General features: G+C 36.2%; 1 protein-coding gene across 2 annotated transcripts in view; it reads right to left on the reverse strand.

The window, feature by feature from the left end:
- Positions 1-3,578: 3,578 nt before the first annotated feature.
- Positions 3,579-17,990, reverse strand: part of XPA (XPA, DNA damage recognition and repair factor) — a 34,573-nt gene continuing 20,161 nt past the window's right edge. Inside the window, exons 3-7 of one of the 2 annotated variants that reach the window (XR_013828958.1) lie at positions 17,192-17,297; positions 14,517-14,682; positions 12,591-12,708; positions 9,185-9,427; positions 3,600-3,733 (exon numbers count right to left, since the gene is read on the reverse strand). Coding sequence is in view for 1 of the 2 variants with exons in the window: in XM_079925745.1 (XP_079781871.1) it covers positions 3,585-3,733; positions 12,591-12,708; positions 14,517-14,682; positions 17,192-17,297 (539 nt within the window). In the remaining variant the exon portion in view is untranslated. Of the gene's footprint in view, positions 3,734-9,184; positions 9,428-12,590; positions 12,709-14,516; positions 14,683-17,191; positions 17,298-17,990 lie in introns of both variants that reach the window. The other variant, XM_079925745.1, reaches the window with a different exon arrangement.

A 17,990-nucleotide genomic window follows, 5' to 3' on the forward strand; every position in this document is an offset into this window, starting at 1 on the left:
CTGTCAAGATTTTTTTAAGATCTCAAAATAATGTCTTATTTTTGATGGTTTGAATGCTTGCTTTCTTGTAGCATCCTTTCTTGAAGCAGAGGGGGAAGACAGGACAGTGAAGAATATGGTATTGATTACGTTTAACTGCCCCCTAAAAAGCAGATATTCCCTAATGACAATAATGTGACAATGGCCATAGGATGGATGTATTACATATGTGACAGATACAACTTTTCTCTGATATTTTTTCTCCTTAAGGCACAAAAGATAACTGATGTGAGGTATGTGCAACACTAGAGGTCAAGCTTACAAAGTAGTATATAGAACTGATGGGTTTATTATCAAGTAGCATAGCTTTTCACAGCTCATGGGTAACCTAACATGGCTAAAATAAAACTGAAAATATGTTTTTTAAACCTTGGTATTTCATGATTTATCATCTCAGTCTACTTTAAAATTAGTGGTTTCTTACTAAAAGTGAGGTTTCTTACCTCCATCTGAAATTTTCTCTTCAAAGTATTTTTCATTACTGTAGCATTTTAAAACACTACTGTTATTAAAAGATGTTACTAGAGTAGAAGTTCCCAAATTCATCTGAACATAAATCACCTGGGGCTCTTCTAAAGTTTTTTTTTTTAATTAAACCACACTCTCTGGGGGTGGAACACAGACATTGGTAGTTCTTAAAGCTCCCGGGTAATTCCAATGTGCAGATAAGTTTTGAACTATCATCATCTTAGAACATCTGGTCATTTCCTCAAATCTGAGACATCTGTCAGGTCATACAGTGAATTACATGCTAAAGTGGGATTTAGAAGTAGCTAGATTGGCTAAAACTATACTTGGCATTAGATGTAGGTTTGGATTTTATTTCTATGGAGTCTGGGTGGGCCAAGTAATTACTAATTCCAGAGCCTGTTTCCTATATGGTGTTGAGGCTTAATTAAGATGGTAAAAGTACACTGTTAATTAAATAACACACAAGGGATTATCTGACATTCCAAATCCTAGCATTTTTAGACTTTTTTCATTAAATCTTCAGAAAAATTTACCAGTAATCTCACAACTGTAAGTATCTTTGTGCATTTGTACAATCTTTTTTTTAGCTTAGTACATCATAAGTTTATGATGCATTAGGTATTTTCCATATTAATATATGGGGTCTCTTTGGTTTATCATAACATTTAGTGGCTACAGAATATAGTCTACTCAATAGATGGAAATTCCTAGGATTTTTAAATACCGTACCATTTAACAAATAGTCACAGGATTAAGGTTGCATGGCAAGTTACTGGCAGAAAGGGAACTAAAACCCAGGTTCTTTGCTAAATGTTCTTTTGTTTACACTGTTCCTCCTTCCCACAAACTACATAATTAGAAAAAGCTCCTATCCTCAAGAAGCTAAAGGATAACCATTTAAGGCTTTGGTTAACTTTGATCCTAAACTGCTTTGTAATCGTTTCATAATGTATTGCAAAGTTTGGCTAGTTATACTTACTTGATCCAAATCCTAGAGGAATTTCTAGGTTTTCACCTCCTTTCTCTTGGACCGTCTCTTCATGTGTAATGGTTGCTTTTAACAGTTGCTCACTGATGTAACCCTGCTCTGACCCAGTCTGGCAGCTAGGTATATGAAAAAACTGAAACAGAGACTGAGTTTTGAAGAAATAAAGGTACAAGAGCAAACATTCAACAGTTGCTCTCCCCACTAATGAAGCTCACACAGACAAAAGAATGGCATGTCACTGTAACTGTACGTCGTACCTTGCAATAAATCAATATTCTATTAAACTGTGCTGATGCCATTTAACATGCTTTTGTCAAAGTGAACATATACTTTTCCTTAACTCTCAATCTCCCAGGAATTATTCAGAAAGCAGTTCATATGAAGTTTGTTTGCTTTTTCTGGAAAGTATTTAGCAGTGATTTGTATTAACTTACTAATCTACAATTATACCTGAAAATGAAAGATGAGGACAGAACTTGGCAACCAAAAGCAGATCTGGCTGTCAATGTTAACTGGATACCAGGATTGTCCTAAATTGATGAAGGTGAAGAGTGACTAGAAGCCCACCTCAACTGGACAAGTCTATTAACTACACTGGTCCTGATGATATGATGTGCTCATTAACAACTGGCTGTTACGTGCCAGATGCTATAGATTCACCGTATTTAATCGTCATGAGAGTTCTTACATTATTATACCCATCTGATAGATAAAAACAGGCCCACGGAGTAACTTACCCAAGGTCCACAGGTAGTAAGTGGAATCTGAAACTATGTCCATGTGGTGGTTTTAGGGCTTCTTGTCTCCCAGTAGTAATGCTGTTGTCAGCAGCCTGAACCCCTAGTTACTTGCTGGGAAGGTTTTTTTTTTTTTCCCCAAGAAGTTCTTGCCGCCCATTTGGAATCGCTTTTTAGTGAGCTGTAATATTCAGCATAACACATTAAAAAAAATCAACACTCGATAAATATATTAAACATTTCTGTATTGAATACTTATATAGAGAACAATTAGTAATTATAGTCTCAAGTCTTTGGATTTGACTTGTTTTGACTTTTGCCCTTCTTCAAGCATAATCTCCAAGAGCTGATCTAGAGAGAGAAATGAAAATGTACAAAAACTTCCTATTTATTTGTAGCAGTAGGATAAAAAGTCCTGTCAAAGAACTTGAAAATATCTAGTTTATCATAACTTGTATTTGTTTTTATCAGGAAAAGAATGCATAGACCCTGTAATCAAGCACTCGGGATCAAATGCTCTTACTAGATATAACTACCTTGTAATCCTTTTGACAAGATAGAGGAATATTTGACTACCTAAACTTGATCAAGATGTCTGGGGTGATGTCAGGTTGTAGGTTACCCCTCCTTTAGAAGTGTTAAAACAAGCACAGCAAGCTGTCTTCCCTCCCAGGATTAAATGAGAATACCTGTAAGGCACTTAGCATAGTGTCTGCATGGCAGGTGGTAAATGCTCAGTAAATGTTAACAAGTTATGATAAACTTATCACTACCTTTGATCAACAAACAATATAGCTGTTTTTCCATTTTAATCCAGATTTGAAAAGGGCTATCTGGAAACTAATATTAAGATCTATAGTAGTAAACCCTAAGGGTACAGAAAACTTGTCCCAGCAATAGCTCCCTGCTCCCTGACTTGCAGACAGTAGTAGTCTAGAAGACCTGGCCCAGCCTCTGGGGTGCAGTGGTCTACCACCATCCCTGCTGTTTCTTGGGATAAGAATCCAGTTCAGCCAGTTTTTGCCTTTACTACTAAAAGCTCTTCCTCCTACCCCAATCTAGGGTTTGTCCTGGTTGCTTCTCAATTTTAGCTCTAACCTAACATTTTTGAACCTATCACTCAGCTCCCATCCCTATTGTAGAAAAAATGGTCACAGACCCAATATTTTGCCCACAACCAGACCTGCTGGACCTTAACTGAAACTTGTTCTTAAGCCATAACATACATAATTATTTAAGCATTATTTATACAAGTGTTTCATTCATCTATGAAGACTTTACGTTTTGATGAATTTTGAACAAGACCAATCTAAATTTCCACACTATAAAACATATCACTTAACTAAAAATCACATTTTCTCGTATGTCAGTTCATGGCCACACACAGTACAAGTCTTCCGGTACACGTCATCCTCTAGGTTTTCTTCTGGTCCATACTCATGTTGATGAGCAACTGTCTCCTTTTTCCATAGACTGCTTCTTACTGCTCGCCGTAATTCTAAGAGAAAAAAGCCAGTTTTTCAGTGGTGCTATTTCAGCTGTGTGTGTTTAAACCAAATGTGGTTTACACCTTAATTTTATAACAAATCAAAACTGCTGATACAGATTTGGCAAGCTTACTTATCTCACTCACTGGTTTGGCCTGTGAAATCATTCATGTGATTGTTGGAGTTAGTGTGAAACAGGAGATTCAGAATTGAGGTATATGGACTAGAGGGACCGCAAAAAACTAGATTCAGAAGACAAGCGAAAGAACAGGGTTTGTTCGAGCAGCTGGCTACAGAAAACAAGATGCCACAGCAGGAAAGGGCAATCAGCTGGGATGACTGAGGATAAAGAGCATTTTAAATTCCTTGTAAGTCAGGAGCTACTTCTCTAAGAGGCAAGTCAAACTTTGCTTGCAAGAAAACTAGAAAGCCAAGAACTCCGCCACTAGTTCATGGCTGATGTTAGAAAAGCTGCTCATGCAACGGACCTTATGTCTATTATTATTTATCCTATAAAATGAGAGCAATAGTTTAGGACATAAATTGCTAGTAATCATGCAAAGTACAACATAAATAAAAGAATCACTGACTATTAAGACCCGGAAAGAACCATGGAGTTATTTTACTTCATTTTACTTTGCAGGTAAGGAAATTGAGCAAAGATAGCATGGGAACCCAGGTCATTTATTCCAATGTTTAGAACTTTTCTCGCTAAACACGTTAAGATGTCATTTTCACAAAGAAAAGTTACGTTGGATGCTCTGAAAAGCGACTAGGACATTATAAAGTTCACACTGCATGTTACCTGAAGAAACCAAATGCTTTGTGTTAATCAGAAATTAACAAGCTAATAACATCTCAGCTTCTAGTTTAATGAATAAAAAGCAACATGAGTTGTTTTCATTTTTCTATTCTGACCAGTGGTCCATCAAGCCCTGCACTTTTGATAGCAGCACTACCTAAGGGAGGGTATGATCATTATCTTCTATAATCTCAACCTTAAAAATCAAAGTACACCAAGTAATCACACAACATTTTGTTTAATCCATTTTACTATGATAAGTACTATCAAAATAATACTTGAATCTTTGTATTTTCAGCCTTTATTTGTACCATGAGGATAAGCAAGCAAATAGGGCTATGTATCAGGCACTGTTCTAAGCACTTTATTTATAAACATTTAATCCTCACAACACTTTGCAATAAGTACAACTATCAACCCAGTTTTACAGATGAGAAAACTAAGGCTCAGAGAAGTTACATAAGTTGTGCCTAAGATCAGGCAGAGGCACAGTCTAGCTCAGGCCATGTTCTTAACCACTAAGCTGTGATGCCTTTTCATACACCTCCAACATGAAAAGCACTTTATCTGAGACATTTTCAAGCTTCAATGTATATACCTCTAGACAGTTTCCAAACTAGGGAGAAAATCATGTTCATCCAAACTCTAACCTTTATTCCTATATCCTCTCATATTCTGAAGAACCCTAGTTTTTCTAAACATATCTGGAATGCCCTTTATCCTTTTATTTTTCTACCTTGGGATATTTTTAAAATAAAAAATAAATGATATGCTGACCAGAACTGCACAGATGCCTCATGGTTTCAGATAATGACAGGAAGATGTCTCCTGTCCAAGTTCCAATACCTACTTTTCAACTTTGCTCTGATGTAAGGTATCCTGGCCACTTTCCCTTTACTACCCCACGAGGAAAATCTCTCAAAATCTGACTGCATCCCAGTCGCTAAGCTAACTGCCCAGTTTGTGCATTATGTGAACTTAGGAAGAGAGATAAGAAAATTTTCTTAACACTAAAAGAATACTTAACAAAAATCCAGCTTACTAGCCATAACTGTCACAACTGAACATAAGGTTTTATACTGACTTTATGGCTTTTCTTCCCATCCTTCAGCTAATCTATCAAGATCTATAATGACAATAAAGCCACATCTTTAGTATTTACTAGACATTCCTGGAAGAACTTGTGCTAGGAGGCACTAAAACAAAACAAAACAAAAGTGGTATATCTGTCATTTTCTTGCCCTTCTTTCCCCACACGACCGATCTAGTCTTAAAAGCCATGAGGTGGAGCAAGTGGGCATGGGGGTGGGGGGGAGCCCAAGATAGATAAGGAGGGTCTCCTAGAGAGGAGGCAGCAACAGTGAAGGGAAATTAGGTACATTCAGGGGCACTAATCAAATAACTATATATTATAACAGATAATGGAAATCAGGTTTCTCACTGTCAAAGAAGGAAATTACAAATAAGGAAAGGAAGAAAACCAGAATAAACCCTAAAATTTTGGATTAGAACTTGGTATAGTGTAAACTCAAGGATTTAATTATGTATTAGATATACACGTGTTTTAAGCTAGAAAGAAGTGGTCAAAGATTGATGAAGACATGTCAAAAGGACACAAGACCTAGCCTGAAGATACTCCTGTGGGCCCAAATCTGAAACAATTTGAGCACCAAAATAATTGAGGACAGAAATGAACCAAAAGCCACTGAGAAGAATAGGAATTAATGAATCCATACCAGTAATAAACAAATGGGGGAATGATGCTATAGAATGTCGATTTCCAACTGGTTAAATGTGGAGTGAGCGCTGAAGGTAGAAAACAATTTTTGCAACCATCATCCTAAATACTGATTCAGGCAAGAACCATCCACGGATGAATGTTAAATTTAGGGTGAAGTGTTGAGGAGAAGCAGGACATTTACGTGGTCTTACAGGGGTTTTTTTGCTTATCAAAAATAAATATTAACATCACCATTGAGGGCCAATGGATATCACATGCCTCCAGATGTGATGCCCTAGAAAAGTCACTTCATTTATGTTCTATCCAACCTGAAATGAATAACCCGAATCTAACCACCAGGAAACATCAGAAAAACCTCAAATGAAAAACATATTACTGCAAAAAAGGTAGGCAGGGGAAGAGAAAAGACTTCTTCAAAAATGTCAGTGTCGTAAACGATAAAGGCTGTGGAAATATTCCAGAATAAAGTAGTTTAGGAAGACTTGGTACCTAAAGCCAATACCTGATCCTAGACTGGATTCTGTACTAGAATAAAAAAACTACACAGGACATGACTGGGTCAACTAACGGAATATGGATGACAGATTAGATAAAAATATCAGTAGTATACTTCTGTAAGAGAATATTCCTATTCTTAGGAAATACACACTGTAGTATTTAGGGGTAAAAAAAGGGTGGCAATGTACACAACCTACTCTTAAATGGCTCAGAAATAAACGTATGTGTAGAGAGAATGCAAATGACATAAAGTTGTTAATAGGTAAATCTGGGTGAAGAATCTGGGTGTCCCTTGTACCATTCTTATCCTTGCAATTTTATGTAAGTTTGAAATAATTTCCAAATAAAAACATTTTTAAAAGACAGTAGCTAGATTGAAGGGCCTTCCAATGGCCAAATTTGGGCATCAAAATGAATAATCAGGAATGGACGGACTGTAACAGTTAAGTACTTGAGAATAAGAATCCATGAATCCAACTAGTACTAAAAAAAAGCTCTTCTTTCCAAAAGAAGCCAAACAGTAATTGTAGAAATAACAGAAAAAGAAAGTCACCATTTATATCCACCCTAATAACTGACTCAGGCAAGATTCAACCTGGGTGCTAAAACCACTGAGTGAAACTTAAGGAATGAGATGTTCACATAGTGTCAGTCACCCCATAGATTTCTTATTAACTACAAAGGGGAAAGGGTACCTTTACAATGGAGAAATCTGGCAGACACTACCTTACCTAAGCGATACCATGTGTCTCCTGAGGTAACCGATCAGAATCTAATTGTGAGAAAACTGCTAATAAACCAAAGCGACTATGGATATGCATCATCCTTGACTGGCCCCCGGATCCAACAACTAAAAAGCTATAAAGGGACATTGGAACAACTGGGGAAAGACAAATAATATAGATTATATACTAGGTAAAAGCATTATATTAATGTTGTTTATTGAGTGTGACTATTTTTTGGTTAGCAGAAACACATCCTTATTTATAGTAGATAAATGCTTAAGTATTAATAAGAATCACAATGTCTGCAAGTAACTCTTAAATGGTTCAGCAAAATATGTGTGTGTGAATGAGGGAGAAAAAAGCAAATGTGGCAAAATGTCAACATCTGGTGAAATAAAAAATTTGTTTAAATAAGGATTAGAAAGTTTTTCACATTACTTCATTTAAGCAACTTAAAACTTTGGAAAGTAGAGGTCAACTACCTACTGCTGAGAATGAGAAGAAAAGGTGGAAAGATCAGAGACTTTAGAAGAGTGAGAAAAGGTCTGCTAGGCCTTGGGAAAACTAAGGAAACCTTGGGAGTGGAGCGGGGACATACCAAGCAGCCCTGAAAGCCTAACCGAGGCTGGAGAACAGGACAGCAGTTACCGCGTTCCAACCTCCTGGCCCCACTGGCCTAGGATTTCACAACACAAAAAGCTGTAGACTACTTCTCTGGGAAGGTTATAGAACTGTTCGTGATAACCATCAGTCTTGCTACTGATTATCTTCAGGGACTGTTTCTATTTTTTACCCAAAGAAGTTTTCCCCTAAATCTTTGTTTCAATGAAAAATGTATTTTATACCACTCTAAAACTTGTATTTTATCCAGCTTAATATCTTAATTTTACAAAAGAGGCAGCCTGTATTCAAAGAAGCCCAATGCTGTTTACCAGGTAAACTTATAAAAGAACTAGTGGAGAGAGACCAGATACTTGTAAATACCTGATGGGAGGGCAGGAAGTTTTGACATAGGGTGCCCACTGGTAACGAGAGGGAAAAAAAAATCACAAGGAAATAACATATGAAGCTTTGATCTTACTTTGTCCTCCAAAACTAAGGATAGGAAACTGTGTCCTTCAAACTTCCCTGAGAGAAGCCCAAAAATAGTCATAAATATAACCACAGGCCCAGAATGTAAAATGTTCACAAACTTAGAAGGAGCCTCCAAATGGGATTTTCTCACCCACCTCTTTTGGGGAAAAAAGTGCATACTAACAAACAATTAAGATTAATTGTTCTTTGTTTTTAGAAGGCTAACCTCTACCAGTATTAAGAGAAAGCTGAGTATAACTTTAAAGAAAAGCCTTACAGCCACCTTATCTGTGGAAAGGAGCCACACAAACCCAAAATGTTCTGTGTATTTGCATCAATTCAAAGTTCCCATCCAATATCCAGGCCAACACACACTGCCTTTTTTAAAATCTAGTTAAACTAAGCACAGTGATGCCATCCTTTCTACTTCTGCCTTCTTGGATCTAAGAGATCTGTAACAATTTGAACTTGCCGACAAGGAAATTCTTTGTCTTTCACCTTGTCTAAATTTATATATACACCTTACACTATCTATAATTTCCTTCTCTAGTAAGATCAATTCTTTCTCAAACTGATGAAGTAGAAGATCATATTCTAAAAACAGGTAAATGTAATCTCTTACCTTTCCATAAAGAAGTAAACTTTGTGTCAGCTTCTTTGTGGATCAAAATCAGAAGACCAAGAGAAACCAGGTTCCAATTTCTTTTGAACTAAAAAAACTTTTAGACTTGCTTTTATTCCTCTCTGTTCTGAGCCTTCTGAGCAAAGTGCATAGTAAGCTCCTTGTTTCTAATTTCTACAGTGTCTACTCCACTCTCAGCCCTTTGTGGCCTAGTCAGGAGGACAGGAACATATCCACCAACCTCTAAAGTAAATCAACAAGAAGAAGCCATAATTAAAGAAGGCATGGCACTGACCTCTGCACATTAAAGACCAGAAGACAATGGAGTAACGTTTATACAACTGAGAGAGAACTCAGGTTTTCGTATGCAAGAGAAACAGAAAAACATTCTTAGATTCGTAACAGGGTCTTAGAAAATAAACCATTCTTGTAACCACTTGGAAAATTTCCTCAAAAAACATGCTTCACCCAAACAAGAAATAAACTGAATTAAAGAAACCAGTCTTAAGAGGTCCAAGAAAAAATTTAGGGCAAATTCAAACTCTTCAAGGATGAGGAAAATCCACAGTAGTTTATCTGGTGGATAATAGCAGCAATTTAACATAGCGAGAAAAACAGCCAATTATGTTTGAGTTTATACTTCTTTAAAAAAAATACCCATGTGAACTGTGTAAATCTTAAAAGAAATGTTCTATTCATGCTAATATTTAAATAGATATGACTATCTTAATAGAATTGTTACAGAAAAAAGCATGAAAAAATTAAACATGCCATCATCTGTTATTGTTAGTCAAATTATAGAATTTAGTCCCCTTTAGATGACATCTTGACCAAACTACAGAAATATTATAGTATCTAATAAAACTACAGATAGACCCTCTTTTTAAAATATTTCATCACTTTGAAGGTATAAGTTTCTAATTCCTTTATCCATATATTATTATCTACAGCAAAATACCATCAGGAAAGTGGTTTGAGGAGGCAGCAGAAAGGGAAGAGCTGAGGTGATTCAGGGAGCTGGGGCTGACAAAAACTCTAGGCTGGTATGTGATTAGTCTATCAATGTGCCCTCCTCTTTCACACCCCTTAAGGTGCCTTCTGTTACCTGATCCCTCAAGGCTTTCCTTGAAGTTGGAAGAGAAGAAGGGTCAGGGTAAAACATGGAAGAGATTAAAGAAAGGACCAAATTCAAAAGAAGTCTTTCCAAATCCTCTCAACTGGCCCTTGCAGGTATTCTGGAAGACTGTGGTACAGAAGTGGCTAATCTGGGGATGAATCTTCAATGAAAGGCTCTTACATGGCATAGTTTGCTATAGGAAACCTCTCTACAAAGGCATATATATATATATATATATATATATATATATATATATATATATATGTGTGTGTGCTTATTACCCTCTGATTCAGGAAATGATATGTTAAGTAACTATAATTTATATAAAGATGTATATAAGGATGTTTATCATGGGGTTGTCTGTCTTTGATAAATTTTTTTATTAAACTTTGATTTTTATTCCTTACTGTTAAGTTGATCAATTTTATATATCAAAATTTTCATTTGTAATCAAAATTAAGAAAGCTGAATTAGAAATCTGAAATATGCTCAACTATTATTCCCTTCCTGTAATTAAAGAATAAAGCAATCATTGACAAATATTTGAACATTTACACCCAAGTCCAAGGATATATAAGTGGATCTTTTACCTGCCTTCATTATATAATATCTACAGGGGAAAAAAAGAAAACTTTTCTCTAAAGAGTATCCTTGTACAGCAACACATGCAGAACTGCCATATTCTTATAATAGGTACATGATATGCCATAGTAATACTACGATCTATGGGATGTCACTCTGCCCTAGTTCTCATCTAAGCAACTTACGTGTAATGTCTCACTGATTCCTTACTAAACTTTTATAAGGTGGGTGGTATTATCATCATTTTTATAGTTGAAGAAACTGAAATACAGAGAAGTTTTTTTTCTTTTTTTTTTTTTTACAGAGAAGTTTTGATAAACTTCATAAATGTCCAACTGTGCTTCCATTTTTATAAAAATGTTTTAAGGGCCTATGCATAGAAAAGAACTGGAAAAATAGACATTAAACTGTTACTGATGATTGTCTCTGGGTAGTATAATTATGGGATAGAAGTTCTTTATAGTTTTCTAACTTCTCTGCACTGCACATGAATTACTCTTGTACTGAAAAGGGGGAAAGAATTCCCTCACAATAAGAAGGAAAAAGGTAGGCTTACATTCAATTTTTTATTTTTGCTCTTTTGTTTTTAAGATATCTGAACTATCTTCATTCACCCTCCAAAACCTCTTCTAAATCCTAAACACATAAGCAAAATTACTTATTATGGCTACGATACCCATTTTAAATGGATCAATTTATTATATGTATAACCCTGTATAAACAGAGAATACATGTTATCTATATACACTTGACACCACACTGGCACTCTACTGTATGAAGAACATTTATGCCTACTTTTTAAGATTCTCTGTAGGGAATCTGTGATACAGCCAACAAGTGCCCTTTGTGCTCCTATAACACCCTATGTTCATCACTGTCACAGTACTTATCACACTCGATTATGACTAAGTTTATCAGTCTTTCTCTTCTGACAAAAGTTAACGCCAGCATTTGTGTTAACACAGAGCCTGGAACACAGCTGACACTTAGCAATTGTTGGATACACTGATTACAGATGGACGGACAGACAGACTTCTGCACATATGCATACATGGATGGATGCATGGACAAATGAATACAGAGATAGATGGACAAAAGAATGGATAGTCACATGGATAGACAGATGTATGGACAGAGGAATGAATGTACCAATGCAGACTTTTGGTCATGAAATCCTGGCTCCAGTCCCAACTCTCTAGCACCTATGTAACAAGTCACTCTACCTTTCCAGGTGTTTTATTCATATATAAAAGTGATTAGACTATCTGACATTAGAAGGTTCCTTCTAGCTGCTAAATTAGATCACTGAGACTTAGGCATTATTTTTTCATTTTAAGCAATTAGAGAGGTTTGCTGGTGGAAAACTTCACTTTTGATAACCGTGTGGGTCACATTTAAGATTGCATTGAGGCCAAACCCTTAACCAGGGGTACATTCCTGACCCTACCGCCGTTCCTATACAAAAACATGACTCACTTGAAGACGAGGGCTTACATGCTTTTTTAGAATTGCAGTGAGGTTTGGACTGAGAGTCTCAAACACCAACTTACTGAGGGCAAACTTTAAGTCTTTTGTTCTTCAATTTATGGAAAAAAAAAATTTCCAATCCAACAGTGACATTGTATCTTTAAAGTGGAAGAACTTAGCTAAAGGCTCTTTGCAAAGCAGTAGAGCACAGTCCTTCATGATATAAATGTAGCCACTTACCTTTTACTTTTTTATCAAACTTCTTCTGTTTCATTTTTTCTCGGTTTTTCTGTTGAACTTCCTTCGCTTCTTCTAATGCTTCCTGACTACCCCAAACTTCAAGAGACCTCTTCACAATCTGAAATACAGACTCCATAAATTAGTTGTGATTCATTGTTGTAAAATAGTTATAATTATTAAATCCAAAGGTGCCAAAGAGTGATCTAACTTAAGTGCAATTTTATAAGTATTTATTTGAAATTTAAAAGTTTTTAAACATTGATAAGAAACAACTCTACGGCTTTCCTGGTGGCACAGTGGTTGAGAGTCCGCCTGCCAATGCAGGGGACACGGGTTCGTGCCCCGTGCTGAGCCTGCGCGTCCGGAGCCTGTGCTCTGCAACGGTGAGAGGCCCGCGTACCGCAAAAAAAAAAAAAAAAAAAAGAAACAACTCTAATAATATCTCTATCTATAAACCTATGAAACCCTCAGTGAATGTATGATGAATAAGATTACGTATTTGCAAAGCACAATAAAACTAGGTGTACCTGTGTAAATAGAAAAGCTGTCCTCTGACTGCAATCACTTCTCTGCTTTGTTTTCACGTGAATCAAGAGAACTACATGTACTCAGTGGGTTTGATCGAGTTTTGGCAGGATCACCAAAAAAAATCTGCTGACCAATTAGCCATAGCAGATCTAAATATGAGGTCATCTCCAGAAATCTCCCATCACAGGAAATCAATCACTACTACTCTTCTCCTGAATCAATAACAATTTCCATCCACTTGACTAATTTCTGATCTTAAAAATATGAATTTTCTTTAAAACCTTTGGTAGCTGAATGACCTAACAAGTCTTTATTCTAGTTTAAAAACCTTGGAGAATATATATATATATATATATATGTACTCTTTATAATATTTATTTACATGTAGGGAAATAATATACACACTGAGAGTTATGCTCGGGATATCTCTCACAATGTGTTACAGGGACCAAAATATCAATCAATAAAGCCAAACTGAAATTTCTTAACATAAAGTAATATACTGTTATTTCATAAATTCTAAAACATCACACTTTCCACAATTTAACATCCCTGAAAATGCTGCATCACTAATGTAACTTAATGGTACTTTAACAACTCTGAGTCAAGAAGTGGTTCAGAAGAATTGGACTCTGAATGTTAGGAAGTTTAGGAATACCTTAATAAATCTGTGGTACTTGCATTTTCCTTGTTATGTACACACAAGCATGATTTATAGCAAAAAAAAACTATAGTAAGTCTAATGGCACTATTTCAATAAAATAAAAGCACCAAGTGATAAGGCAGCACTGGGTCAGTTTAATTAGCATTTTTTTATTTTTAATAGTACATAAAATTATGGTGAATCTTTTAATCAACAGTGTATTATGTTTAGTGAAAATTCAATATATGTCTGCTTTTACAATGTGGTTTCTTTATTAGAAGATACTAGGATCTTCTAGTATATTCCAATCAAACTGTGCTCTAAAGCAATGCCTCCCAATATTTTTTATGTAATGGCACAAAAAAAGAATATTATGGTATTTGTACCATTCTTGGATAGATACAGGAAGCTGGAGTTAGATTCTGGGCATCTGTGAAATTCTGAAATTTTTTTTTATGATTTTATTTGGGGGGTAGGTGGGCAAGGGCTGACTCCCATTTCAAGCATTTTCGTTTCCAAATTGTACTCCTAACATCACCCAGTAGTAATATATTTGCTTCAAAGTGCCACATCAAAAAGCAAAATAAGTAAACATGTTATTAAATGTCATTATGTACGACTATGGCTCATGTAACACAATAAAATGAAAAGGATCTTTTTAACTTTCTGTAAGTAAAAACTAATTATAACTAGTTCACTGTTAAAACTTCACCCGACCCAGGGTTTAAAATGACTGAATATAACTTATTAGAGACCTGTAATTTTAAGTAGAGTTTCATATCACCCCATTGTGCATGATGAGGATTCTTCTTCACAATAAATTTAAGAGCTGGTTCTCTTTTTTCTAAATCACAATCTTTCAGAAGGTATTCTTGTTTTGCTTCTGTTTTAGTTATAAGCTTGTGTTTATCATCAGCATCTCTGAAAACAGATTAAGTCCATTATATAAAGTAGTTGTTTTAAATAAATTAAGATTTTTCAAACAGTCCCCAAACCTAGGGGCATACATGCCAAAAGAAACATATAAAATACTTTTTCCTGAAACTCTCATGGTCAAATTAGCAGCATAAGAATTCCAACAGAAAAATACTTTCTTTTACTAATTCTGAGAAGCTATTTATATTAGCAGCAGATCCATGTTATTTAGCATGTTAAGAATTTCTTTTTACTAAGTCCCTCTTTTCCACAAAGTATTTGAAATAACTTACATGAACACAGCAAATATAAATGAGAACTAAGACTCAATAAGTAAGAAAATATAAGGCTTAAAGTCAGGAGAGGCAGGATATAAGGAATATAAACATGCAAGGTCCAAAGGCACCAAGCACAGCTGAGTTTCCAGTTGGCTCTGAGCTTTTTCAAAGCCCAGGTAAAAATGGAGACATAGTCAATTACATAGCTCTTCTCATTCATTTGTTCTCCATCTACATGCTAGGTATTGTTCAAGGTACTAGGAATACAGCAAAGAATAAAACAAAGCCTTGTTTTCAGGAAGCTTACATTCTAGTTAGGAGAAGACAGTCAATAAGCAAACATGATGATTGATAAAAGTGCTATAAAGGAATACAAAGCATGGTAAAGGAACAGAAATTTTCAGAGAGATTGGGAAATCGAGAGAATGCCACTGATGAGGAAACATTTGAGCAGGGCCCTTTAGAAGTCAGAAAACATTCTGAATAGCTAGAGAAAGAACATTCATAGCAGAAAGAAGAGAAAGTGCAAAGACTCTAGGACAGGAGTGTGCTTTGCAAATGGAGTTCACAACAAGCGAGCCAGTATGACCAGAATGCTTAAAGTAAGTGACGGTGAGGAGTGATGGAAAATAAAGTCAGAGACAGGCAAGGGTCTTGTAAGAAATGGTGAAGACAATTTTATTCTAAATGGATTAGAAACCATTAAAGAGTTTTGAGTAAAATGCTATATGGAGAAGAGACTAACCGTGCAAAAGTGGGGGAAGAGGCCAGTTACAAAAGTACTACTGCAGTGGTCCAGGCAAGAGCTGATAAGGGCCCAGTCTAAGGCAGTAATAGTACAGAGGATGAGAAATGGATGGATTCAGGACATGGTTTAAATATAGACCCAAATGGATTTGGAATTAAACATGGGATAGAGAAACAGCCAGTGAATGAAGTTGGCCTTTACTGAAGTGGTGAACACTTAGGAGGAGGTATAGAACAGGTGGTGGGGGGAGGGGGAGAGGAGTTATAATTGGGAATAACTTTAAGAAGACTAAATAATTTGGAAGTATATACCAAAGGAGGGGACAGGTAAAGTACATTGTACTAATCTATAATCATCAAAGATGTTGGAAAAAACAAATAGAATGGAGGGCTGTATTCCTAATTATGTTTACATAACTTTCTTTAAATTGATAATTAGGTTACTTCCATTTTCTCATGGAAGTAAGGTTATATGTGGTAATTTAGTTCCTGAACACTATCTGTACTTTAAGGAGAGTGATAACACTGTGGGCCTTAACCACTGTGTGCATTAATGATACTGTTACATCACTGGGAGTAGAGTTAATAATTCCAGTGGGTACCAGAACATTTCCCATCACAGATCTGATCATGAGACCAGAAACATCTCCCGTTCTATCTTCTAGGGATCTACTTAGCAACAAGTCAGTGGTGATGGCTCTAGATGTCTGCAGCAGGGACTCTGAAAAGGCAGGTCCACCAGGCGTGTGAGCACTTGATCTGGGACTGTACGTACAAGAAGTGGGGACAGGGAACAGATAAGAGGGCTAAGTAAGAATCCAAGGTGGGATCTTTAGGTGTGAAAGACACCAACACAGGACTTGGCTGAGATAACCAGTAGGGACAGGAGAACCAAGTGGAGTGAGTAATATTCCGTGGTGATACAAAAAGAGATAAAGGCTAGGAGAAGAAAAAGAATGACAGAAGAATGTGATTTTTCCTCATTTAATCTCTTCCCTGCCAATTCAGGAGAGTAGAAAATGAATGGAAAGAGGTGTTCTGAGTACCAGAAGGGTAGCTGGAGGCGTTATACTTCCCTCCTCTCATTGAAGGTGCCAGTCCTCTGACCAAGGTATCAACATACACTAGTCAAAGAAAGAAAGAAACAGAGGGATCCTTAGGGTCTGGGGGGGAGAGAAGGGTTAGGAACCTGCTACTGAGAGACAGTTAACGCCCCCCCCAACCCCCCAGCAGAAAGGAAAAGGACATATCTATGGCAGAACCAGGGACATCCTTCCTATTTATGTGGCATAACATTGATAAGCATAGTCTTCCTGTAATTCTTTAGCAAAATGGAAAATACAGAAATTTTAGGAAACTCCCAAAACAAAAAACATATTTATGAAGAAAATATTAAATCCAAATGGATCTAATTATTGTTTTGCCCTAAACCTACAAGCAAACATTAAATTTTAGTAATTTAGAACATGCTCTGAAATAAAAATAAGTACCTGCAGTTATCACAAGTTGCCAAATCAAAGTGGTTCATTAGATAAGAATCCATAAATTCTTTACCACATTCTTCACATATAACATAATCAAATTCCATTACAGGTCCTAAAGAAAGGAAGATTAATTCTCTAAGTTGCCTTTTTTTGTGATTAGAATAGAGCCTCCTCTATCTTATTAGCTTACCAGCATGTATTTTATGCCTGATACAAACATATTTACGTAAAAGACAACATAAAACCTTGATTAAGTAATCTTACATTTATCTAAAAAAATTTTTTTAAGGAAAAAAGAAAAAAAAAGGAAATAACATAAAGGAAAAAATTATGGACTCACCCAGTATTTTTGAACTCAAACAACATGGAAGGTACTTGTATTACTTTTGTATTGCTGGTATAACAAATTACCACAAATTTAGTGGCTAAAAGAACACAAATTTATTTTCTCACAGATCTGTAGTTTATATGTCTGACACAGGTCGCAGTGGGCTAAAGTCAAGGTGATGGCAGGGTTGCACTCCTTTCTGGAGGTTTTGAGGGACAACCTATTACCAGCCATTTCCAGCTTCTAGAGGCCACCTACATTCCTGGACTCATGACTCCCTTTCTCCAGGGATGTAAGCTGGAGCCAGCAACTGCAGCTTCTTACATCACTATGGCTTCTTCCATAATCCCACCTACCCCTGACTCTCTCCTGCCTCTCTTCTACTCTGAAGGATCCCTGTGATTACACTGGGCCCAGCTGGATAACCCAGAATAATCTCCCCATCTCAAAGTCTTTAACCTTAATCATATCTGCAAA

Source organism: Stenella coeruleoalba, assembly GCF_951394435.1.
Source record: "Stenella coeruleoalba genome assembly, chromosome: 7".
Taxonomy (NCBI): domain Eukaryota; kingdom Metazoa; phylum Chordata; class Mammalia; order Artiodactyla; family Delphinidae; genus Stenella; species Stenella coeruleoalba.